The 27,634-nt window shown below is 36.8% G+C and overlaps 1 protein-coding gene across 1 annotated transcript in view; it reads right to left on the bottom strand.

Annotated features, from left to right (window-relative positions):
* CD2AP (CD2 associated protein) overlaps positions 1-27,634 on the bottom strand; it is a 64,405-nt gene that overhangs the window by 14,582 nt on the left and 22,189 nt on the right. The window contains exons 3-13 of the mRNA XM_060785256.2: positions 22,757-22,910; positions 20,905-21,005; positions 19,896-20,016; positions 16,033-16,220; positions 15,506-15,614; positions 13,979-14,073; positions 11,998-12,102; positions 10,517-10,553; positions 9,997-10,059; positions 7,016-7,175; positions 5,977-6,116 (exon numbers count right to left, since the gene is read on the bottom strand). Coding sequence (XP_060641239.2) covers positions 5,977-6,116; positions 7,016-7,175; positions 9,997-10,059; positions 10,517-10,553; positions 11,998-12,102; positions 13,979-14,073; positions 15,506-15,614; positions 16,033-16,220; positions 19,896-20,016; positions 20,905-21,005; positions 22,757-22,910 — 1,273 coding nt within the window. The remainder of the gene's footprint in view (positions 1-5,976; positions 6,117-7,015; positions 7,176-9,996; positions 10,060-10,516; positions 10,554-11,997; positions 12,103-13,978; positions 14,074-15,505; positions 15,615-16,032; positions 16,221-19,895; positions 20,017-20,904; positions 21,006-22,756; positions 22,911-27,634) is intronic.

The following is a 27,634-nucleotide window of genomic DNA, read 5'->3' as shown; positions in this document are numbered from 1 at the left end:
CTGATACCAAAATGCTAAGTTGATGAAAACATACAGATTACAGCCAAAATACACAATCCAAAAGAAAGCCAAATAGTAAATGGAAAACAGAAAGCCAGAGAGCCAAAAACCAAAATATAGTTCACCAACAATATCTTTGATGTTGCTGCTGTAACTGACAAAACGGAACTGAGAGTTTAAATGGGAATCAGATTGGACACATGGATGAGGGGAGGGGAAGCTACCACCAAAATGCTGATATCACAGCTTTACAAGGCACAGTAAACCCATGTATGTGATTCAGTTAATATTATTACTATTATTACTATTATTACTATTATTATTATTATTATTACCACTTTATCTACTTTGAACAGAATTATGTGAGGCTACACTGCCATATAATCCAGTTCAAGGCAGATAACCTGTATTTTATATGGCAGTATAGAAGGGGCCATAGTTAACCATCACTCATTGGGATTGGTAGATTGCTAGATAAATGTAATTTCTGATTGATTGAGGTCCTATCAAAATAGGCCTAATACTATATCCCATCCTATACCATACCACAAACCCTGTACTGACTTGATATTTGAATGCAGTATTTAAAAGCAAATAAAGGGCCCTTCAACACAGCCATATAACCCAGAATATCAAGACAGATAATCCATAATGTCTGATTTGAACTGGAATATCCAAGTCCACAATGCCATTTAATCCAGTTCAATGTGGATTTTATACAGCTGTGTGGAAAAGGCCAAAGACAAACTTAACTTAATGAGATACAGTTTCACTCTATCATAGAAACACTTTCTGGGTGTGTTATTCAATTTTAGTTAATTGGTTCTGCTGACTGAGAGTTCTGGCTCCTTGAATTAACGGATAGTCTAGTATAGTTTGATCACCTGAGGATTAGCTATTTCCCTCAAATATCATGCAGAAATACTGTATTTTTGCAAATCTAATGTGCACCTTATTGAGATGAATTATATAAAAATACTCTGCATGAATGTTCCAGTATTCAAAATCACAGACATTGATTGGGTGTTGAGCATGATATTTAAACATCCAGAGCCCGAAAACACATGTGCACATGAAGTGGAACTGTTGTTTTGTGTAAGCAAGATATCCAAAAACATAATGAAAATATCTTGCTGGATGAATGTTTATCCTGGTATGCTTTTGTCTATGGATCAAACATAGAGACACAGAACATTGTTCTGTCCTCTTTTGGGGAAAGTAAAATCTAACTTGTATGTCCAAGTCCTTGGTGGCTTCTGTAAAAGAACAAGACTCTGGGGAATTAAAAGGAATGTGGGTTTTAAAAAAGGAATGGAATATATTTGCTGTCTGAAAAGTTTAAATATAGCAATGTACTATTTAACTATTTTTTTTAAAAACATGTATAGAAGTATGCAGATTTACGAAAAAATTTAAAAAGCAAGCATGAACATTAGTCTTTTCAGAATAGAAATCTGAAATGTAGTAAACATGCAGAGGGCCTTCAAAAAGTGTTTTTTTTTAAAAAAATAAAAACTTTTTTCCTTTTGATGATGTGGCCATGAAGCAGGATTCCTCATAGCAAACAGCAACCAAAACAGCAGTAAACTGCAAACACTAGGCCAGGGCTTGAAAATGTCTGGCCTTCCAGATGTTGCTAGGCTCTTACCATCTTTGAACACCAGCCATTAACATGCTTAGCTTGATGGGAGATTGAAGTTCAGCAACATCTGAAGGACCACATGCTTTCTGGTATTAAGTTATGGAGGCGTATTTCAGATCTCTCCACCCTTTTGTGCTGGTTTCAACATTTTACAGTGATAGAAAGAAGTGTTTCTGCCCTTGCAGAAAGACCAACATGGCTTGATCTTTCAAGCAATGTAATCGAAGCAATTTTTCAATTTTTTTGTCTTTTAGCTTTGGCTAATATAGAAAATTAAACTAGCCAATTACATCTTAGCAGCATGATGCACTAGGCTTAACAGCAAGAGATAGCAAAATCAAATTGTGATGGAGAAAACAAAGTGAGGCATAAGAGGACAAATGACTTTTGCATTTTTTTTTTGCCAAAAACTAACACTGAAGACAGAAACACAAAAGAGACCAGCAAGCACAACAAGTCGAATTGTACCATTTTTCTCTTAGGTAGTCATAATTTTTTTTTATAGCATAGCTTTAAAACACATAGCTGATAACACTTTTAAATGGGGGCAATGCGAGATTAATGTAAAACATCCAGCATAATTAATTCAATTGCACTGAACCATGAAGGGGATTTAAAAAAAAAATCTTTAAGATTCATGAACAGAATCTAACAGCAGACTGAACTCAGCAATTTTATGACACAGTGGCAGGTGGACACCAGCATGGTAAAACTTGGCTTTTTAAGGGAAAGCCCTGATTACAGTTGGGAAAGAATCCAAGAGAGGAAGGTAAGAAGGAAGGTAAGTAACTGACCATAAGGCCTAAATGATGTTGAAGAAAACAGTTTACTCAAATAGAGAAAATGGTGACAACCCCAGCGAGTTCACATTGAACATGTACAAAACAGACTGAGCAATGTTCTAAAACATCTTGATATATTCTGCTAATAAGACAACACCTAGAACACCAAAATAAGACAATAACTTCTCAACTAGACTACAGTGCATCTTTGTGCAAGCCACTTTTAAAGACAACTTGGAAAATGAAGCAAGGGCATTACAGTATATGATATCCGACCAGGTATTATATAATCTGCACTGGCTTTCAATATGTTTCCATTCTGAATTCAAAGTGCGGCAGAACATTTAAAACCTAAATTGCTCAGAACCTCAATATCTCAGGGAGAAGCTCAATTTAAATATGAATAACTAGTAATTGAGATTTACTGGATAGGCTCTCATTTGTGTCACAGCTGTAAGGGAAATACATTGTGGGAGATGGGTGAGGGTAAAGTACAAAATGTTGGTTATAACCTTTAAAGCCCTGTAAGGTTTGAATTCAGGTTACTTACGGCAGGGCTTCTTAAACTTTTTCCACTCGTGACACTATAACATTCAGTAATTTTTGTCATGACCCCCAGGTATATAAAATAGGTATAAAAATCAAACATTTACTGATAATTAATCAGCATTTGCAAGGCCTGCAGAACAGGCTGATTTCCTTTTTAGGAAGTACAACTGAAGCAATTTCTGCAGAGCACACTGTAACCTTTTACTGTTGCTAAATTTTTCATGACCCAACATGGAGCTAAGTGGGCCCTATTTGAGTCAGGACCCATAATTTAAGAAGTAGTGACCATAGGATCTCCTTCTCCAATGTAAACTCAGAGGTCCTCTGGAGGGACATTTACTCCAACCAGCCATCACCCAGAGGCCTTTTCCATCGCCACACCACCCTACCCCAACTGTGGAATGACCTGCCAGAGAAGATTCAACAGTTAAATGGGCTGGCAGAATTCAAGACAGAACTGAAGACCTATCTCTTCTGGCAGGCATACTAAGTCAATTTTAAATTGTATTTTAATCACTGCACAATGTGTGTGTGTGTGTGTGTGTGTATGTATATATGTATATATAGTGATAGTGTGTTTCAATGTTTTATGATGATGTGTTTTAACTGTGCCTCAAGCCATGAGGAGAGGCGGGTAACAAACAAACAAACAAACAAACAAACAATAATAATAATAATAATAAAGCCAGCAATAGGGGCTTTTCCACAGTGGCATCCCAATTATGGAATTCCTTCTGTCTGGATGCTCAACTGGCACTAACATTAGAAAAAATTCAGAGCCAAGTTAAAACCTGGCTTTTCATTAAAGCCTTTGGGCCAAATTGTTTTATAGCACTCCTTCTATAGTTAAAATTACACTATGTAGCATTATTTTTGTTCCTGAGTTTCAAATATACTTTTCCCAATTGGTTCTATCATAAAAACATGGACAACATTTATGAAACTGTAAAAACCTTGTTCTGTGGGACATTTTGCAGCTCAATGAATATCTCACCGAGTCTCAACCAACTCAACATAGTTTGTGGCAGCCACAAATACAACAAAAAATAAATAAAGAGAACAAATGTAATACAAACAGTTTGGAAACAGTGCTTTCTCCTTATTAGTATGTTATATCATATCCTTTTGGCACCCAGTTGCTTCTGCTGTATATTTTCTTAAGAATTCTATATAGAGTTGGATTATTACTTTGTTTGGGATGGAACCCTGGGCTTCTAGGCCAGTCCATCTGGCAATGTGTCATTAAATAAACTACTGAGTTCTCAATTTTCTTAAAGAATGTATGAATGGGGTATTTCAGAATCCCATGTATCAAAGAAGCAAGGAACCAGAGTTGGTTATTTTCATCCTCTGTTTTGCTAATTTAAGCAAGACAAGATATATCTATTACCACTAGAGTGTCAGGTTGGCACCACGTTGGTGACATACATGTACTTAAGTCTCTTTTTAGATGGAGCACCACCCAAAACCTCTATCTGGCAGCTGTCAAACTCTTTTCCATATCCACAAGTAGCAGCAGCAGCAACTTCCCCTGAACACTCAGTAGTGCACAGGTGACGTTTTGTGCTCCACCTGCTTGACACAGGCCCTCCATTCCAATCCATATATTACTTCATTTACCTGCTATACTTCACAAAACAATTTACTTCTCAGTCAGTTCTTCAAAATATATGTTTATGATAAAGGGACAACTGTGAGCACTGAAACATTCCTTTCTATGGTTGATGTATGGAAAATTATTTTACAGCTGAGAGTAAAATAACACTTTGAAAAATGTATTCTATTGACACACTGCTTTCTCACTTCTTTGATACTGTGGTTTTTATACACTTTGGGCAATTTCTCCTTTCTAACAGAGAGGGAATACTTGTGTGTGTCTGAATAGGTTGTGTAGTGTACCTATACAAAATATTGCAACGTAAGTGGATTCTTATGGAGGCTGATGCTTTGGAAACCAGCTTAGGAAAATTGTTGAGAATCAGAATGACAAAAGAAGAGGAGCAGAAAAGAAAATATTAGACCGGTGGTTGAAAGTGAGAGGTTGGTAAATACAGAGTTCCTAGGTTTGTGAAGGGGGTATATATTTTTGGGAGGAAGGAATATGATAGACTTTGGAGACTGGGGAAAACCAAAAGGTGACTGCAAGGAAGAAGGGGCTGAGTTGCAATATACTGATGTGAACAGTCAAATGTTGGTGTAAAAGCCTCAGCTGAACAACATAGCATCTCAACATTTGTCCCACTTGTAGGCTAAAGAATACCATAATGAGGCAAATCTTGCAAGAGTCAAGTTTACAAATTCATAAATTTCACAATTCACCAGCTCCAGAAATTCTGCAAAGTTTAAGAAACTGTAAACATACTGCTGTCAAACAGCCGCATGCATCCAATGTCTAGTTCCAACTACAATGCAGTCACTGAATCAGCTGCAGAATTCTTAATTCAACACTTAGATAACTGTTATTTCAATGAATTTATTTAGTTGGAGTTAGCTACTGGATTTAGGCCATTGGCTTACTTTTCTGAACACTTGTATAATTATTGGAAGGACAGTGTTCTTTATGATAATATATTTTTGTTTCAATGACAAACTCCTCTTTAAAAAATAACTACTTATTATGGCTAATGTGTCTTCGTTCTTCCCAATATACTGCCATTTGCTTGTTCCCAGATACCAACTTTAAACAAGCATGGTTTTTTCAGTGGTACACATTATTGTGGACTTTCCAATTTCTGTAACTTCATATGTTGGAACAATTCCCAAAAACACATAGATCACCAAAATCCCAGAAAATTAACCAAAGACTTATATTCCAAAACATCCACAATGGAAGCCCTGTTAGATGGTGCAGTAAAAAAAAAAGAAAAAAAGAAAGAAGAAGAATGGACTCAATTTCTTGGAAACTTATGCAATAGAAATAGTTATTGACATACTAACAAAGTCTTTCTTCTTTCTTCTAATATGATAGATTAGATTTCCCTAATTATATACATTTTAAAATACCTGTTTCTTTCATATTCTTTATTGCAACTGAGTCCACCTCTACCGATTTGGGTCTCAATGGTAACTGTTCAGAATCTTTAAATTTTGCTGTAGGTTCAATTTCTGATTTTGGTCGCCAGGAAAAAACTTCCCCATTTGTTCTATAGTTTGGGGGGGGGGGGGGGGGGAAGAGAGAAAAAAAATTAATTAATTTATTATTGAAAATATATACATATTCAATCAGAAAATAAAAAAAAACTCTATAAATGTTCTATGTACAAGCTTACACAAAAACAAGAGGGTACCTCATATCATGGACCAGTCAAGGAAGCTGAATGGTTTCACTGGTCCCAACCTCTATTATTCAGTTTGTTTTAAACATAACTTGCCATAAAGCAAACAAACAACAAATGATGGTTAATACTGACTCCAGAATGTAGGCTGCAAAGTAACTTCAAGGTATGATTTCAACCCAAAATTTGGTGGATCAATCATGACAGTGGGATAAACTGATTGTAAACTGCAGAAAGCACAGAAAGGAACCTAATCATGAAAGAAAATGTAAAAGTCTGCAGCATGTATTCAAAATTTTGTGATCGCAGTGGTAAAGTTCAATTCAAGTTTAATCCCAATGGAATATTAGAGGAGTCAGCAATACACACGCTTTTTTTCAACACAAGGGCCACAACCTGGTTTCACTTAGGAAATAAGGAAACCATAAGCACACCTCTCATCTTCCTGCACCCTACCACAAGTAACTTTCATTAAACTCACTCTCCTTACCACTAGCAGCAGGTAAACCTCAGAAAACAGAATTCACCCCATGTGGATGGAACTCAAGAAGAAGGGGGCGATTGCCTCTTGTTTACAACTCTATTAACTAGTATATTTATTTGTGAAGCAATTGCAATATCCTCAACTGACTTTTTGTTAGCAGTCACCATAATTTAAACCTGTTTGCATATTAAAAGTCTCACATAGAAACACAGCAGCATTCTGTCATTGTAAGATTCCAAATGTAATCTAACAATCCAATCATCTAACCCATAGATATACATACTTTGATACTGGTGGCTGTGAAATTGGTTTCTCTGGCAATTTTGGATGCAGAATCCCAGGTCTTAAGATGTTATTGACTTTGTTTGGAGGGATTGGCTTTTTGGGAGGTACTTGAGGAGCTACTGGTTTAGATCCTTTCTGATCCAAAGCAGCTTTTTCATCTGGGAAATAAAATATGAGAAACATTTATAGCTTCATTATGATTAATCTCAAGTCAAGCTATCTTTAAAAAAATACCACAAATGGCTTCATGCAACATTATTTTTTGAAAAATAATACTTGAAACAGATTCATTGCCTATGTCACAAATTATACACAAGATTAATAGGAAAAGATAATAATTCTGGAAAAAAGTTAAAAGCACCAGAAAAGGGAAAGATTCAATAAAGGAAGCCACAGCTCTGAATTTGCAAGGTCTGGATAGTGCTATTGATTATTGAGGCTCTTAAATGACTATTATTCATAGGATTGTCATAAGAAATTTTTCCTACGGGGACTGAGGCTGATCTTCAGACCTCCAGGGAAGTCTAAATTCAATTCCATATCATCATTGGCACTGAATGCTTGTCATATGAGTTGGAAACTGCCCTGAGTCCCCTCGGGAACATAGAGTGGTCAATAAATAAATAAATAAATATCATCATCATTCATAACAAAAAAATAATACAAGCAAACCATTAGGATTATCACATTAATATTATTAAAACAAAGGGATCAACGAGAGTCATGGAAGGGACACCCTTCATTTCATGCTTTTACACTAAAATATCTCTTTAAAGAGAGAAGGCATAAATGCAATGTGTACATATTAATATGACTTTACACTTTGTGATGTCTGCCTTAATGTATTGTCGTCTACATTCTTTTTACAGAGACAGCATTGCTTGACTGAGCACTGGATTCCAGCAGACCAAGACTCAATTTCCTGCTCAGCTACAGAAATCCATTAGGTGACCTTGGACAAGTCACTTTCTCTCAGTCTTAGAGGAAGGCAATGAAACTACAACTTACAAACTAACTGAGATGGACAAACCAGCTATGCCGATTAAGGAGAAATGTTTGATTAAACTTCAAGCAAGACGGTGACTTGTTTATCACTTTTCAAAATAATAATGGGGCAAACTTCACTAGCAAGGTTTATGAATTAGAAGAATGTTATTAAAAGGAAAAGTGCTGTTATAGAGTGTTATTTAAAGGGAGCAGAACAATAAGGGATGAAAACCATCAGATTGTGAGTGAGAGGTTCATAGAACTGCTTTCTTGCCTGTTTGTTACTGTAGTTTGTGTATGTATATCAATGTAGATGTGTGGATTCGTTTCTGATTTCATTTTATAGTTTGTTGCAGTAGCTAGTTAGCTAGCTCCATTATTTTAGTATCATATATATGTCATCATTTTTCATTATTCTGAGATAAGTCTCCTCCCCTCTCTATGGATTCGATTAGATCACCTCCAGTTTTTATTCTTTCTTCCAAAATATATTGCTTGGGTGGTATAAGATTGTTGATTTAATATTCAAAGTCCTCATTTGTTGTACTAGTCTATCTACCTAGCATTGCATGGGTTACTTATTTTGTAATACTATTTATTAGAAATATTCATTGTTTTGTTTTGAATTTTATGAACAGACCCATTAGAAAATGCATAATCATACACCTGATGGAGTGAAATTCTTGTCTAAGACCTAGTTAGGCTAGAACTCCCATTTACCTCAGATCTGGTGGGATGCCATTCCTATCAGCACCATATCTATCCAGTCTTGAACTCTATTTAGACATGTGAGTGAAAGTCAAGGGTCTACTCCTAACTGGTCAGATGGGTCAGACTCCCATCATCCCCAAGCTGATAAATAGGGGGTGAGCTGTCTAATCAGATAAGAAAGGAACACCTTCAGTAATGGGTAGGAGGCTCTACGAATGTGCTTGGATTTCAACTGCCATGATCCTCCATCATGTCCCTAACCTTACCAGTATTTCAAATTAGTCGTGGCAGGTATGTGTGCCAAGTTGGGTCCAGATCCATCATCGGCAGTATTCACACAGCTTTCCAGATGTGGAGTATAAGTCCCATCATCCTCTATCAACCTCCCTCCACTAAAAGCCCTGCTAGCATTTTAAGTTGGTCATGATGGGTATGTGTGCCAAGACTGCTCCAGTTCCATAATCAGTGGGGCTACAGTAATCTCTGCATGTGGGTGAACTGCAACTTCCATTGTCCAGGGCCAATCTCTCCCAAACCCCACCACTACTTAACCACTACTTGGTTGTGATGGGCACATGTGACAAGTTTGGTCCAGATCCATTGTTGGTAGGATTCACGTGGCTCTCCATATGTGGGTATACTACAACTCCCATCATCCTCTAGCAGCCCAACTCTCAAACTTCATTGTTTTAAATTGAATCATGATAGGTGTCCTAAGTTTGGTCAAGATCCATCAAACCATGTGGGAGCCTTTGTGAATCAAACATACATATAAATAAATTTTGACTTTAGATACATACATACATACATACATAATAGAAAGTCTTCCCAAATCATAATTATAAGTACTGTATAGGTGATCATGGTAATAAATTCAAGAATTAGACATTAGTGGAGTAGCAGTCCCTTTATGGTAATTTAGCATCTTTTGTTGGCCACATGTCTCACAGTGGTCAAAAACAGAAGTTTGACAAAGTTCTAATCAGAACAGAGATATAGTAAACATTGAAATGAAAAACTACTTCCAAATTTCATAACTAGGTTACTGATGTATAAAACTACTTTTTAACCCAGGAAAATCTTCTCAAAAGTCTTATAGGGCAGGTACTGAAACTTCAGAGTCAGATTGGATCTTCTTTTACTTTGACAACCCTAAGATATTTAGAAATAATCCTCCATTCCAGAAAGGACTGGCACCATTTCCCACAAGTAAATTTTTTAATTGTCCTTTTTTTAACAACTCAGTACTACTGCTTGACAACATTCATCAACTCCTCTTACCTTTTTCTTCATTCTTAAGAAGAGGTAACTTTTTCTCTCCAGATAGAAGCTCTGGTTTTGAACCTGAATGGAATGCCAATCATGAACACAGAAATTATATTGCACTGCTATATTAAGAAACAATCATAATTGCTAACGGTTAAGTATATCATACATGCCCATCAGAACTGACACTCATACAACATCTTTAAAGATACAAGGAATGCATTAATTGTCCAAAGAGGGACATTTTGGGGGTAAATATTCCACACAATGAATTTTTTTTGGCTGCAATCCGACTCACGAATGCCAAACCTAAGCTAACCTAGGGTGGTACTCACAGATCTCAACCACTGAAACATTTTCTCTCTAAATGCACTTAACCATGCATATTCTATTAAACTGAAGGGCAGAATGTTAAAAAGGTAGTGTATGTCTCTCCATAAGAAACATGTGTTGAAGTGTTCTTTGCACATACAAATTAAACAAGGTTAAAGCCAAGTTTTCCTCTTTTGTTATCTGATAAAACCAGTTTAATTACCTGGAGATTTTGCAGGAGGTGGTGGTTTCTTTGGCTTCTGCAAAGAGAGCAAAATGTTAATAACTAAGAAAGTTTGATTATTTCTCAGAATTTCAGAAAGTTACACTGAATTAAGACACTCATTCCCAGCTGTATCCTACAGCTTTGTTCCTTTCTTTGGAGGTAATCTATGCTAGAATAATGAGTAGATCTCTGTGCATATCAGTTTCCAAATATATACAAACACTTAGGTTTTTAGATGTGCCCTAGGAGATGCCATCATCAGCTGCCATAACAAATCGGTGATAGAAAGAGAAGAATAGGAATAAGGTGGTTTGGGTAATTCACACTCTATTTCTTCTCCCAGCATCATTATCTTTCACTTCGCAACTTCTTCCTCCCCATAAGAGAGGCTTCTGATTCATCCTTTGAGTAATGTTAATGCCTACAATCCAGGTTGGCCCTGGGGAAACTCTTGGACGTTCCAATCAACCACTGCACTCCTTTACCCTCAAGATCCCTCTTTGCATCTGGTACTCTTGTACAGGTAACTACTATACTGGGTAATTGGTAAGTTGATTAATGGGTTCATTACCTTGTTAATTATTAAATTATAACCCCCATAATAAAAATAGTGTCAGAATAAAATAATAATCTAGTATTATGCTGTTTGCACACCCAGTTTCTAAGAAACTAATATTTCTCTTTGAAGTCCTTCCACATTGTCAGTTTCATAAATTCTATTCAGATCATATCAATTCTTCCTAACTGACCATAACTCTATTTCTAATAGGCTCTCACTAATGTTTTACCTGACCCTGTTTCTATTTCTGACAGGATCTATCTGTTTTACCTTTTTTTTTAAAGAGCAGCATCTAGTCCGTCCCCCCTTTGTTATGAACCCCATTCTGTGAGCTTTGATTAGCTGCTCTACTCAGGGTTACCCATCTGCAAATTCACAATACACTACTGCTCAACTTAATTTTACTATTTTGCCATTTTCTCCAAGAAAAGTAGCAACCACTCTCAGTAAGGATGTGTTGTTGTGTGCTTTGAAATTGTTTCTGACTCACTGTGACCCTATGTTGAACTCATCATAGGGTTTTCTTAGTCAGTTTTGTTCAGAGGGTTCCTTTGAGCTTGAGAGAGTGCGACTTGCTCAGGGTCAGCCAACTGGCCTCTCCTGGCTAGTGGCAATAAGAGAATCCAGTTAAAATATGCTGATATTTTTGGTCTTGTGCTTTTTGTCTCCTGAAAACTTAACTGAAATTGAATTCAAGTTGAAACAGGTTCCCAATTTTGGTCCTAAGGCCTAAAACCAAAAAACAAACAAACAAACAAACAAACAAAACAACAACAAAAAACAAAAAAAGGAAAGGATGCAAGACTCAAGATCCCACACCAATTCTTTATCAGATTACAAAAATCACTTAGCATTTTGTGCTATAGCCAGCTATAAAACGTTTCCATAGTGGCTTCAAAAACAGTTAGTGAGAACTTACTGGGAAATCTTTATCCAGTTCAGTAATCTGAAAGGCAAAATTGTCTGGGAAAACTCCTTCTTTGCCATTGAGTTCGCCTTTCCACCATCCTGAATCTCCAGTGTTCTAGAACAAACAGAGCTTTTTAAAAGGAAAAATAAAAAACCAGTTGCAGCATACACACCTATTTCAGACAGCAAATTTCTCTCCATCTCCCAAAATAAATCAACACAACACTATAGGTCAACATCCAAATAAACATAAACAAATAAATAAATACATTTTCTTCCCCCTTTCCACCACTTTCCCCACAACACTCTAAGGAAAAGCCAACCCCTGAAAGATTTCATAACCCCTCATAACTGCCTTTGGGGGCACATGGAAGGAAGGGACAGAGTCCCTACGATTATAAGACTCCCCCCACCCCCCGGTCTGCTAGTTAAAGATACAGTTGCATTAGAAACATGACAGGTGGCTTGTTTTAGGTGGTTTTGACAACAGTACATATTTCAGAATGCTCCATCAATGTTGAGAAACCAGAAATGAGTACACATCTAGTCCAGAATGGTTTCCTAATAATAAACATTTAAGATAGAAGTGAGTCCACAAAATAGCCATTAGTAGTCTTTGGTATATTACAGATCATGATATCACACTGACCCTCGTTCTTACTCAACCATGTCAGTGCATTAACAGATTAACTTGGGTTCATAACAGGTATGTAACCCTTGGGTTATTTTGTTCTTGTATGTAAAATAAAACATTCAAAAGACTTTTCACTGCTAAGAAAGCTTTTTTAAAATAGGGCTCTTGCATAGTTTTCATTAATTTCGTGATGTGAAGGCACGTGGTCTTTTTATTCCTCAGAGGTAAAAACCATTTCAAGGTTATTCTGTTAAAAATCATTTCTCATCAAGGATGAGAAAATGTACAGAATCCTTTATACGGTATCTTTGGTCCATAATATTCAAATGCTCCTCTTATTTATTTATCGTGTCATCAGCAACCATTGTTTTACAATTCTAACAGAGCAAAACAAACACAGAGATTAAAATGAAAAAGAAAAAAAAAGAAAAAAAAAACCACACAGATTTTGTAAATTTGGTATTTGGTTAAATGTCCTTTGACCAGTATCTGGCCACTTGGAGTGCCTCTGGGGTTGCCGCAAGAAGGTCCTCCATCGTGCATGTGGCAGGGCTCAGGGTGCATTGCAGCAGGTGGTCAGTGGTTTGTTCTTCTCCGCACTCGCATGCCGAGGATTCCACCCTGTAGCCCCATTTCTTAAGATTGGCTCTGCATCTCGTGGTGCCAGAGCGCAATCTGTTCAGCGCCTTCCAAGTCGCCCAGTCTTCTGAGTGCCCAGGGGGGAGTCTCTCATCTGGTATCACCCATGAATTGAGGTGCTGGGTTTGGGCCTGCCACTTTTGGACTCTCGCTTGCTGGGGTGTTCCAGCGAGTGTCTCTGTAGTTCTAAGAAAGCTATGTCTTGATTTAAGTCGTTGACGTGCTGGCTGATACCCAAACAGGGGATGAGCTGGAGATGTCTCTGCCTTGGTCCTTTCACTATTGGCTGCTACTTCCCGGCGGATGTCAGGTGCTCCTCTGTACAAACTAAACTCCTTTCATAATCTTCGCTACTTCAGGTCATGCTGGACTTCCCTGTCTTGTATAATTTGTACAACTGTGTTTGTGTACACGTGCGCACATGCACTTGCTCACAAGATGGCGCTAGAGAAGAAGCATTACTATTTTTCTGTAACTTCTAAGGAAGAAATGGAAGAAAATCTCAATACAAATATGCTTTTTATCAAACTTTCTACATGATGTTAACCATAGGCATACATGGTACTATTTAGAATTTAAAATAGTCATTTCTTATTAGCTTAAAGACTCTGTATCTATCTTGACTGGACACCAATCAAATATTTTACTTATGAATGCGTTACTTTGATTTGATTCATTATAAGGGAAGAAAGTGTTCCATTAGAATATGGACTCTTACCTTACTTATTATCTGGATAACATCACCTTCCTTAAAACTAAGTTCATCCTCATTGGTACCTTCATAGGCATGCAAGGCTTTGCAATACTCCTTAGCTGAAAGGACAAAGTTATGTGTGTTATGCATGCCCTGCACATTTCAAATGCTTTCTGAATGCAACTATTCAGAAATCTCCAATAAGACATTTAGGGAAAAGCTTGTTGAAAAAAATATAATTACCGTAACTGTTATTATAATCTAAAATTATTTAAAACACATTACTGTAACTTTTTAAAAAAATCGAAGACTTGATTTGCTGCTCATGTTAGAAGCAAAGTGATAAGGAATGTATAGAGCATAAAATATATGCCCATCAGACAGAGGAGTTTTAATCAGATAAGCAAGAGAGCAGTTCTAGGAGGAAAGCCAGGATTTAAGAGCAGTTCCCATAAGACACCGGAGTCAGGAGTGGAGTGGTAGCAGTAACAACAGCTAGACAACTGTGGTTCATAGTAGATAAGCAAGCTGACTAATTGTTAATTTGAAGGAGCTGCTATGATGACATGCCACATGCACGAATCGTTTAATTCCAAAGGGGAAAATGTATTAGTAACACAGTGACCAATCATGCATTGTCTAAAAGGAAATGAAACAAAACAAATTCAGGACCTTAGTGCAAGAATATGTGTATACTGCCTGGAAATATCAAACACAGAAGTCTGAGTACTTCTCATAAGGTGAAATAGTTTGTTTTCATATTACAGGTTGGGTATCCTATATATGCATATATATAAATGAGATAGCTTAGGGCTCTTCCACACAGCCGTATAACCCAGAATATCAAGGCAGGAAATCCCACAATATCTCCTTTGAACAGGAATATATGGCAGTGTGAACCCTGTTCAAAGCAGATACTGTGGGATTTTCTGATTTGATATTCTGGGTTATATGGCTGTGTGGAAAGGCCCTTAGAGATGAGCCCTAAGTCTAAAAAGGCATTCAATTATGTTTCATATACACTTTATACACAATATTTTAATAGTTTTGTGCATGAAACACTATTAGGCCCCTTCTACCCTGCCATATAATCCAGATTATCTGCTTTGAACTGGATTATATGTTCACTGCTATATAACCAAATTCAAATTGGATAATCTAGATTTTATATAGCAGTGCAGCTGGGGCCCTACACTGAACCATCAGAAAGCGAATGACTCACAGGACACTAGGGAGGGAATACGAAACAATTAATCACTCTTCTAGACCCCTTCTACACTGCCATTTAATCCAGATGATCAAAGTATATAACCCACATTATCTGCTTTGAACTGGATTATATGAGTCTACATTGCCATATAATCCAGTTCAAAGCAGATCATCTTAATGTTATATGGCATTGTAGAAGGGGCCCTAGATCCTGTGAAACTATGTGAGAAAAAACCAGGATCTCTTAAAAATACAAATCAAACCAAGAAAGATGAATTTTTAAAATTGTTTTATATTGAAAACTGCAGAATAACATGCAGGGACAAAATAAAATAGTCATACCTTTCTGTTTGTTTTCAGATTCTCCTTTTGTTAACTCTGTTGTCACTTCAGATTTCATAACACCAGAAAACTGTGTTACTTTTGGTCCAGATGAATGCGTGGGTAATGGCTACACAAGAAATATAAACACAAATTTGTCAACAGGCAACTACGCTTGTGACTCTTACACGTATTTACCTTACATAATAATTAAGTATGCAACAAATGACTTAGTTTTACTATTCAGAAGATCAACCACATTTTTGGGCTGAATAAAATGCTATTTTTTCTATGCAGGCAATAAATAGAATACTGCATGATGGTTCCTACCGGTGATGTTATCAGTGAGACAACATTCTTTAAAAGTGTTAGAATGCTGCTGCTCAGAAACAATTTCAGAAGAAAGGCGGGGTATAAATAACAATAATCATTATTTTACGTTGATTATAAAACCAGAAGACATAGGATGAAATATTGGCTGCTTATTAACAACCAATGTTATGTTTTGAAAAATATGACATTTTAGACAAGAAGAAAATATAAATTACTTTATCCTGCTTCTTCTCTTCTGAATCATTACTGGACAGTCTTGTTTTAAGTTTTACTGAGCCATCTTTGAAAATATCGCCAAACCCCACTCCTCTGATTTTCTTTGGTTGTGCTGTTGGTACAGGTCCAGGCTCACTGCCATTTCCTGGTGAAGTCAAAGGAGAAGGAGGGCCTGCAAAAACTGACTCTGGAAAGATGGAAAAAAGTAGTCTTAGAACATGTTAAGGGAGAGGGCACATTAATATGTGGATTGGACTTGCCAAGTGCTGCCGAGTTTCTGTTTATTCCTAATTGGGCAGAAGGTCTTACCAGCATAATTACGTATGTTGGATTCCATGCTTCCTATTTCTCTTGCTAAAATAGTACACTCACCTGTGTCATTAGATAAAGGGTGCATTGGTACTGTAGAATTAATGCAGACTGACACCATCTTAAGTGCCATGGCTCAATGCTATGGAATCATGGGAGTTGTAGTTTGATGAGCTACCAGCATCCATTACTTTAAAAAGGCTAGAAGTATAAAACTACAGCTCTCATGATTCCATAGCACTGAGCCATGATAGTTAAAGTGATGCCAAACTGCATTGATTTTAAAGTGTAAAGGCACCCCATGAGGGGGGAAAGATAGGAGGTGGTAGCAAGGGGTATCATTCTTTCATAGAAAAACAGGAAGAGAAGAAATGCTGGGAGAAGATAATGGTGGGTGGGAGGGGGAGAAGGTTTGCTACTCTTGATGGAATACTTTGAGCCAGCTATTTTGTACTGACTAGCTCCAAGAGATCTTCAAAATCAAGGCACTCCTCTGAGGATGCCTGCCATAGATGTGGGTGAAACGTCAGGAGGGAATGCTTCTGGAACATGGCCATACAGCCCGGAAAACTCACAGCAACATAGTGATTCCAGCCATGAAAGCCTTCGACAACACATTACTGCTTGCATAATTTAAAAAAGAGCTACTGTAGCTTTTATTTCCAAGATTATTATTATTACTGGTATGTCTCAGCCGAAGGTAAACGTCTGGGTGTGGTAAACTATAGCTTTGTCCTAGGATTCATTGCAAACATACAAGTACACAGTCCTGCCTACTTTTATCCTAGCAAGCATTCTTTTTTCCTAACATGTACAAAGTTACCTTTGTCAACTTTGTAATTTGGTACAGGATGGGATGCCTTAAATAATATCAATAACCCAAAGTTGGATTGGTGAAAGGCATAGTCTGAGGAAAGTGCAGAAGTTTGAAGATCTGTACTGGGCTAAAAGGCTCAAGGTTCTCTGCTCCTGATTTTATTACTCCGAAAGCAGTGATCACTAACATCTCTTCAGGCTTTTTGCATTAGAAAAGAATCAGTGCTGCTGATACCAAATGAGAGACTCCCCACTGGGCACACAGAAAACTGGGCGACTTAGAAGGTGCTGAACAGACTGCGCTCTGGTACCACGAGATGCAGAGCCAATCTTAAGAAATGGGGCTACAAAGCGGAATCCTCGACATGCGAGTGTGGAGAAGAGCAAACTACAGACCACCTGCTGCAATGCAACCTGAGCCCTGCCACATGCACAATGGAGGATCTTCTTGCGGCAACACCAGAGGCACTCCAAGTGGCCAGCTACTGGTCAAAGGACATTTAATCAACTACCAAGCTTGCAAACTTTGTGTTTCGTTTGTTTATTTGTTAAAAAAATGCAATGCAACTGTTTGGTCTGCCACTGACATGATAAATAAATAGTGCTGCCTAGGACTATCAAACAAATTATTAAGGAATAATAGGTTCACTTCACTTTGCCTTCAGGTTTGATTGTGGGTTCAATCTGTGTTGGCTACCTTATCTCATGTTCTATACCGCAGGCACTAACTGGGCAAAGAGAGTGTATTTAGTTGGTTGTGCTGGAATTCATGATGGCTTCAAATAATTTCAACCACACTATCCTGGTACTTTGGAGGAACTGGTTTATTTTGGCTCTGTTCTTCCTTAGATGGGAGATTAAAAGTGTGGCATATTGAAGAACTGCTCATTCACACCTGGCCGTGTGCCGTCCTGCAGGGCTCTGTCTTGTTCTTCATGCTATTTTAATATGCACTTGAATTTTCTAGTAAAGTCTGCCTGGAGTTTTAGGACTTAGTTCGAGGAGTTTTCTGGCAACATACTAGTTATATTTCTTTTTTATCTAAATCCAAATAAGCTGCTTTTATTTTAGATCAGTGGATGGGGTTGGCATTGGATTAGATGAAGTTCAATAATCACATAATCCATACAAGTTAAAAATAGTTGGTTGAAATGCAGATCAGAAAATAGAGACTCAATATGAGCCAAAAGAACTCCAGCCGAAATAACTTTTGGAATCAGAGACCCAGAGTTCAGTGACGAAAGTGGCCTCATCTATGCACTCACTTGCATAGGTGAGGCCACTGCACCAGCTGTAATCAGTTCAATCTTACCACAGTGGAACATACCTTAGTTATAGGCTATTTAGATAATTGTTATATTTGCCATCTTTAAAAGTGTTTAAAGTTGTATGGCTTTCCGCAATGCTTGGTTTAGCTACAGGAAGAAAGTAATTTCATATAGCAACAAATTATGGTTCCTTCTAGCCATAATTTAAAGTGTGATTTAGTTTATTGCTTTATGATTAACTGCTATATAAGTCTTAAGACAGGCTGTTTGAATGACTGTAGTCACCCATCCTAACCTTCCTGGTCTTAAGATCTTTAGGGAAAGTACTTTTGTTGGTCCTGCCAAGATGCATTCGGCAGGGGAAGAGAGGGAAGGCCTTCTAGCTGGCTACTGCCAGACTCTCAGCTGCTTCTTTAATGTACTTCTGCCAGGAAAAAGACACATTTTTACTCCCTGAAGCATTTGGCATGTTCGTTGGGCTACTGCTGAAGAAGCCAATGTGTTGGAGTACTTGTCATGTCTGCTATAGCTGTGTTTTTAATTAATATGTTTCTATATTGTTTAAACAAGATTTAAATTTAGGGTATTGGATTAGACATTCAAGTGTTAATAACAGCCTTTTTTGGCAGAAAGATGGATCATTACATTAAATAAGTAAGCCAGAAACTCACAGTGTTTTTGGAGTGTTGTGTGGCTTCTGGGCTATATGACCATGTTCTAGCAGCATTTTCCCCTGATGTTTCACCTGCATCTGTGGCTGGCAACTTCAGAGGATCTGAAGATGCAGGCAAAATGTCAGGAGAAAATGCTGCTAGAGCACAGCCAAACAGCCCAGAAACCAGTGAGTCTGGCCAAGAAAGCCTTCAAAAATATATGAAACTGAGTTTTTATCCCTTAAATATTTGCAAATTAAGTCTAGACATCTCCTTTAGATTAAGTACTTCCATACTATTTGATTGTTGGCCATCCATGCTAAGTATTCTTTATTCAAAATGCTTGAGATTGGAAGTGTTCCATATTTTGCAATATCTATATTTGTGTATATTTGTGCTCCATACAGTCATGCTGGCCACATGACCTTGGAGGTGCTATGGACAACTTCGGCTTAGAAATTGAGACGAGCACCAACCCCAGAGTTGGACATGACTGGACTTAATGTCAGGGGAAAACCTTTACCTTTACTATATTTGTACCTTATATATGTACAAATTTAAGGTACTTTGAAAATGTTTCATATACATCTTATACAAATTTCTTGAAGTTCATTGTATACACAATATTTTGACAGTTTTGTACATGAAACAAAGTTTGCATAAACTGAACTACAGAAAGCAAAAAATACCAATGTCTCTGCATCCCAGGTAGTTATTTTTGGATTTTGAAGTATTGTGAATTTTGGAATTCCAAGTAAGAGATGCTCAGTTTGTATTTAACTGCACAATATCTGTTCAGAAATACAGCAAAACTACCTGAATCATCCAGGACTTCATGTGTTTCTCCATCATCTTTTACCTCCAACTCTTTTACAAAGTTAGAAGGAAATAAGCCTGATTTGCCATTTAGTGTTCCACTCCACCAGCCTTCTTCCACCTGTGATGGGGATACAGGATTAGTAAATCACCAAATCAGTTGCTCATAAACCCTGTACTATAACATAAGCTTCCAGAAATGAAAAAGTAGACAAAAACATTTTCATGACAATCCCATTTCAATCTTATGGTAGTGATCCACAAGGATCCACAGCTTGTAAAAGTGGAATTTACCAACCTGCTATTTTTTTTCAACACTGAAATGAATCAGACATAATTTCCTCCTGCACTGGGCCACATATTCAGAATATCTGATGATACAATGATTAATGTGTGCCAATGTCTTTCCTGATAGTATTGGAAATTCTCATACATACAGTGAGGAAGTTCTACCCTCGTCTCAGTCAGTTTTACTCAGTTGATTAAGTAGACTGTCCATTTCTCTTTTTCTAATATAGTTTCCTTACATTTTCACTGAATATATTTACAATATTCACTTTTCTCCCTACATCCTGTGTTTTTTCACCTTTAGACATCTTCATTTCAAATGTTCTGATACTTCATTTTTAATATTTATATTGAAATATTTTTGTAACCACAAGAGGGAGTTTGCTTTCTCCTATGTGCCCTCCAGATAAGAAAAGTCACTAAAAGGCTCAGGTTTTATTCCAGTACAAATTGAGCTTATTTGAAGGATTCATACAACTGCCAACAGATAACAAGTGTTTTTAAGTTATAGGAAAACCCCATGGCATTAAGAGGATACCCATAAATTAATAGGTGACTTGCAGGTACATAGACATGCAAACTTCTAATTAATAAAACCTAATATAATGAAATTCAATATTTTGAAATATTAGAATATTTGTATTCAAGATTTACAAATCAGTGGTTTATTTCTGTGGGAATCCATTTTATTTTTTACCCTAAATACTGTAAAATTATTTACCTCTTCATGAATGTCTATAATGTCTCCCAGCTTCAGCTCCAACTCATCTTCATTCTGAGGAATATACTCAAACATAACTTTACACTGCCGTTTCTTTGATCCTGTTGAGAGTAGAAAAAGTGAGGGTCAAAAGTAAAGTTTACCAGGGGGTGTTTTATACATATATTTAAAGGAGATATTTATTTATTGATTTTCCCTCTATAGCATGAGAATTGAATCTTGTGTCTCGCAGAAGGGACTTGTGGTGTCTTTAAGGTTAAGAAGACTTATTTTAGCATGAGCTTTTGAGGATTACAATCTATGGTTTATGGTACTCAAGAGGTGTGCAGGGAGGCATGAAATGGGACACAGGAAAAATCATCATTAACACACCAAGGGTTTGTAGAGCATAAACATCCTGGCTTCTATAAACTAATGGACAAGTCTGGATTGTGATCCATAAAATGTCATGTTACAGTAAATAGTTTAGTCTTAAAGAGGACACAAAACACCTTTCATCCCATCCATCTTAATTTTTTATAGTATAGTATAGTCTCTAGCACATTAAAATCAAAAACACTCAGTAAGGATACAATTAAGTCACTCAATAATTTACAAATGAATCAGCAGAAATTCCCAAGCATATGGAAAAGCTACAAAGTTTTGTCAATAGGAGTATTATACAAAACTGTATACATGTGGAAAGTTCACACAAAAATCCACATATTGGCACAACAGGCGCAGAGCGGAAACTCATATGAAAGAAATCAAAATAGTTTTTATGGTAGAAATCGGAGTACTTCAACAACCTCAAGCTGACTTTATTTCCAAAGATATTTTCTAAAATTAGTTGTGACACCTAGATCATTTGGGTTGATTTCTATTACACTATTTAACATGTTTTTTGTTCCTGGGTTATAAATGTCATTTCTCAATTGGTTCTATCATAAAAACATGGGAAAAGTTTATTAAACTGCAAAAACTTCATGTAACTTTATTTTACTGTAGTTTTGCAATGAATATCTCATAGTTTCAATCAATTCAACATAGTTTGTGGCAGTCACAAAAATGAAATAATTAAACAGGAAAAAACACTTTCAAACCAGGAACAGAACATTTTTCAAATGTTGTTACATAGTGTTATTGCTCATGCAGGTTCTGCTACTGATGTGTCCTTTATCAACTGCCACAGTACTGATGCTAGCCTACAGTGAATGTAACTAGCATAAAAAGGGGTAAACATGTACAAGTACAGGTTATCTTTCTGTCATATTTTATCATTCCCTGATCTGACACAATCTGGTGCCACTAATATTGAAAACAGATTTAAAAGTCTATCTGCCAATTTAATGTGCTCAAAACAATTTCATTTCAACTACCCTGCCATAACATCAGAATTACTGAGCACACTTCTACTACGGAAATTTCAAGATCTGACAAGATAATGTGTTTTTTTCCATCTACAATTTGTTCTTTCTGCAGCCATTATTTAAAACTACATATAAACACATTTAGAATTGCATCTATTATGCACAATTCTCTTTTACTGATCCCTGTTGATTTTCATTACTACTCAAAAACATCACAAAATGGCTATGCAAGTTACAAGAATTTTAGTTTTACTTTCCTAAAAGTTAGGATAAAAGTTCCTTGAGATTTTTTAAAAATTAATGATTGTTTTCATACTTATTTCTCATTTATAGCTAAAAATGAATTAAAATGTATAGTACTACATGTTCTATGCACACACCAAGAAGTCTACTCCCATGCCAAAAAATAAATAAATAAAAAAACAAACAAACAAAAAAAAACCCAAAACACTAGAAGAGATAACAACAAGGGAATATTCTAGTCTAGTCATTAAACAACTTACTCCTCTTGAGGCCTTTGCCCTGGGAATGAGGTTGAAATGCTCCTGCTGGAAGGCCATAAGTGCTCATGCGTTGAACAAGGTTGGCTACATTTCCATGCCTTTCCCTCTTGACTGGCAAATCGTCATCTTTACTTTCTGTCTCTTTCTGAACTTCCTGGTGAAAACAAAACAAGGGAAATTAAACGATCTATACCAAAGACATGCACCAGAGAAAAATACTTTCATACAGAGCTACAGACAAATTCTTGAAAAAATATTCTAAAACAGCAATGTTAGAAAGGGTTAAATCTTACATTAGTCCAACTTAACTAGATTGATGGAAATAAATGGGATTTGTTGACTGTCTTTTCATACATTCCATAGATCTACTCTGGATTTGACAAATCAAAATGAATACAATTCAATAAATAGACCACCCAAATTCCCACTAGCTACCTGACAACTTGAACTTACTTAATAAAAACAAAGTCAGAGACAGGCTTATTTGCCATTACCTAGTATTAGCAAAGCAGCTGAATTAAACAAAAAAGGTTTATAAAGATCTCTGCTCTGGAAGGTATCATTTACAACTTATGACTTGGAAGCAACCTATAAAGCTTTGTGTTGGGGTGTTTTGAGGGAGAGAGGGTTGCTGTTGCTTCTTCTCTGAGTCTGAGAGAATGTGGCTCACTAATGGTGATCCAGTGGGTTCCCATAGTTCAGGGAAGTCTTTTGGGCTTGTAAGGCATCTCTCATAACACTTGTTCTTATTAACAATATATTAATTCCTAGTTTGGAATATGTGCAATATTCCAAGAATTTTGAGACAGATTTACTTAACATTTGGATTATCCTACAATACTATTGGGATAGCAAAATAATATTTTGAATGATTTATTTAATGTTTAGAATAATAGCATTTATTTATTTTCCATGTGTTTATATTAAGATTTATGAAAAAAATACAGGATATTAAATATTATTTCAGGTAATAAGGAAAATATGGCACTTTGACTAGGTTTAAAAAAAAACATTCACAAGCTTCTAGAGCAAAGGTTCTCAACCTGTGGGTCCCCAGATGTTTTGGCCTACATCTCCCAGAAATCCCAACCAGTTTACCAGCTGTTAGGATTTCTAGGAGTTGGAGGTAAAAACACCTGGGGACCGCAGGTTGGAACCATGGTTCTAGAGCTAAACATGGTGCTGTGGGCTTCTTTAAACAATACTGGATTATATAGAGCTACTCTTAATGGCAGGGAAGGGAGGAAGTATTCCAGTTTTAAAACTGAGTGTATTCATAGAGTACATTCGACAGTAGGAACATCCACCACTCCCACTCAAAGAAATGTGGTATACAAAGATACAAGGTAAATCACACATTTTGTGTGCAGAGCCAGAGACTCCAAGCTCAGTTAACAGCATCTCCAACTGCTGCCTTATAAATTAAAATTCAACATAGCTACACCAATATAGAAGATCAATATTAAAATAGATATAAGCTAAGGATAATACTGAAATATAGGCTCTGGAACATTTTTCCTAGGGAGTTGTACTTCACAGACCTTTTGTAAACAAAAAAATATTTTTAAATGCTAACAATTGTTTGAGAACTGAAATCAGGACTTTTTAATTGAGAGGGAAAGTCACAGCAAGTGAGCCATGTAAACTCACATCTAGAAGCAGAGAGGAAAAACAAAATTAGAAGAAACAACAGAGTTATAGGATTGTGTAGAGCCATTCAATTGTATGGAAGAAAAGAAAAAAGGTAGAATCCAAAATCACTCTAATATAGAAATAAGAGGAAGGATAGAAGATGTTGTAGAAGAGCTAACCATGACCTGCAATCTTGGATTGCAGGAAGGACTTAAAACTCCAGACTAGGAAATGATGGTTTCGAAGTCAGGATTCACAATGATATTAGCTGGGCATAACACTATTTTTTTAAAAAAAAGCTAAGTACTTAATCACTATAAAAAACAACCAAGAAATTGGTCTTTTAATGCTTCATAACATTTGTTTAAACATCTAAGCCTGTAATCATTTAAACCATGACTACATGAGAGATTTTATTTGAAAACATTGAATTTCTTACATTTTAGGAAAAGCATGACAAATCACATGTAAGAACATTTGCAGTGACGGTAAACGTATCAACATCTGGAAGGACAGCCAACTAAATATGATCATCTCACACTAGAAAAAATGTGCAACATTGCCAACTAAAATCTGTTTTGCTTTCTCAGTATAGAAACAAGTAAATATGATATACACACTGCAAACGTTTTGAACAGAGACAAAAAACTACACCACAAGCACTACTCCCCGATGCTTACATTTAAATGAATTCACCCTGGTGCATTCATAAAGTCTATTTAAATGTTTGAAAAGCAGTATCTGAATTGAAACATATAAAGAAAATGAACCCCCACATCTGAAATGCCATATACAGTATTTTACAAGCACTGCTTCAGGCACAATAGCACAAATTGCTAAATAATTATATAAATCAAAATACACTGAACCACAATTATTTCACCAGACTCTAACAATGATCACACACACAAAAATTTTCCCCACTTTAACAAGGAACGTAAAGAACTTACTAGTTCTAAAGACATGTTTGCTTTAACACACCCAGGTATGTATGCATATTTACATGCGCCGAAGGAAGTTTTAAACCAAGTTACTGCAATGAGCAAAGTTCAAGTCATAACTCAACAAGCTTCCTGGTTTTGTTTTGCAGTTGTAAGAGCAAATACACACACCTGTACAGGCAGAGCACCATCCTTTTCTCCAACACTTTACCACTCATCTGTACTTGGTAATAAAAACTCCACTAGGCAGAAAGAGATGATGATGGTAATGATCAATTATGATGATCGTCAACAACATTCACAACTTCTAAAAAGACTTTGTATATAGATTTTTTAAAAATGCAATGGAATTAAACAATTAACTTTTATCCACATTTCAGTAAAATTCAAAATTATTCAATATATATTATCTGTAAAAAAAATCCCTTATGAGGAGTACCAAATATGTTGCCATAGATGCAGGCGAAACGTCAGGAGAAAATGCCTCTAGAACATGGCCATATAGCCCGGAAAAACCTACAACAACTCAGTGATTCCGGCCATGAAAGCCTTCGACAATACACCAAATATGTTCTTTTTCTTTTTCTTTCAAGTTGCTTTGCAGGTAAAACACACATAACTGTTCTGCAAGTTACAAAAAAGTTATGGTCTTCTGGTAAAAGCAGCCAGTTTCTTGATCATAATAGGTTGCTTATTTTTTTATAAAATCTCACCGTGCACTGAAACAATGATGGATCTGGACCAAACTTGGCACAAGCACTCAGTATGCCCAAATATGAACACAGATGGAGTTTGGGGGAAATAGACCTTGACATTTGGGAGTTGTAGTCACTGGGATTCACAGTTCACTTACAATCAAAGAGCGTTCTGAACCCCACGAACGACAGACTCAGGACAAACTTCCCACACTGAACCCCCATGACCAACAGAAAATACTTAAGGCCATCCAATGCCAACTCCCTTCATCAGGGCAAGAAAACATAATCAAAGTCCTCCTGACAAATAGCCATCCAGCCATAGATATAGATAGATAGATATAATTCATACACACACAGATATAGTATCATAGACTTGAAAGGAACCCTTAAAGAAGGACAATGATATCTTGCATGTTCCAGGGTGGGCAAACCAGACAATCTCCACATCAACACTGACAAAGAAACAGCAAGAAATACTGTTTACCCACAAGCATAAAAAAATTACATATATTAAAAACCATTATTTTATTTTCCAGATCAACAGACTGGGCCACAGCAACGCGTGGCAGGGGACAGTTAGTATTCTATATAATGTTTGTATATTATATATAATGTGTGTATGCATGTCTGTATATGTATGTATTTGCGCGCACACACACACACATCTCACAGGCATGGACTGGGCCAGTGGCAGATGGATGTTTATGTGAACTAAATCACACAGTGCAAAAAACAAAATAAATACAATATTTAAAATGAAGAACAATTTTAACCAATATAAACTTAACAGTTTTTCACTGGAAGACCCCCGGAGCCATTCAGTCCAACCTCCTTCTGCCATATAGGAAAAGCACAATCAAAGTACCCCAACAGTTGGCTATGTGGCCTTTATAATAATAACAACACCACAACAAAAGCAACAGCAGAAACCCCAGAGGTCATCTAGTACAGTCCCTTTTTTGCCATGCAGGAAAAACACAATCAAAGCACTCCAACAATTGGCCACCTGGTCAAACAATAATAATAATAATACTAATACTAATAATAAGCATAGTGATCCTGTTTGCTGTGTACTAATCTTGTTATGTATCAAATAATAATAATAATAATAATAATAATAAGAAGAAGAAGAAGAATAGAAGAATAGAAGAAGAAGAAGAAGAAGAAGAAGAAGAAGAAGAAGAAGAAGCAGAATAGAAACACCACAGGCCATCCAGCCCAGCCCTTTTACCACGCACTAAAAACACAATCAAAGCACCCCCAGCAGATGGCCTCCCAGCTTTTTTTATAATAACAACAAAAACAACACCAAGAAGAGCAGCCCCAGGTGCCATTCAGTTATACCCCATACTGCCATGCTAGGCAATGGCTGCTGCAACGGGGCTCCCCAGGTCGTGTGCTTTGGGGAGGCCATGTAGGCCACAGAAGAGGGGCTCCCCAGGACAGGGCTTGCCAGGCTGGGGCTTGTTAGGCCATGAGCCACAAATGCATTGGGGAGCGGGGAGGGGGAGCATGGGGCCCCGTGGAGCCCCTAACTGTGCTTCGCAGAGCCCCAAGGACTCTGCAGAGCACTGTTTGAAAACTCCTATTCTAGTCAAATGATATTA

Source organism: Anolis sagrei, chromosome 1 (assembly GCF_037176765.1).
Source record: "Anolis sagrei isolate rAnoSag1 chromosome 1, rAnoSag1.mat, whole genome shotgun sequence".
Lineage (NCBI taxonomy): Eukaryota > Metazoa > Chordata > Lepidosauria > Squamata > Dactyloidae > Anolis > Anolis sagrei.
The sequence above is the reverse complement of the archived record's forward strand: the minus strand, read 5'-3'. Positions and strand labels throughout refer to the sequence as shown.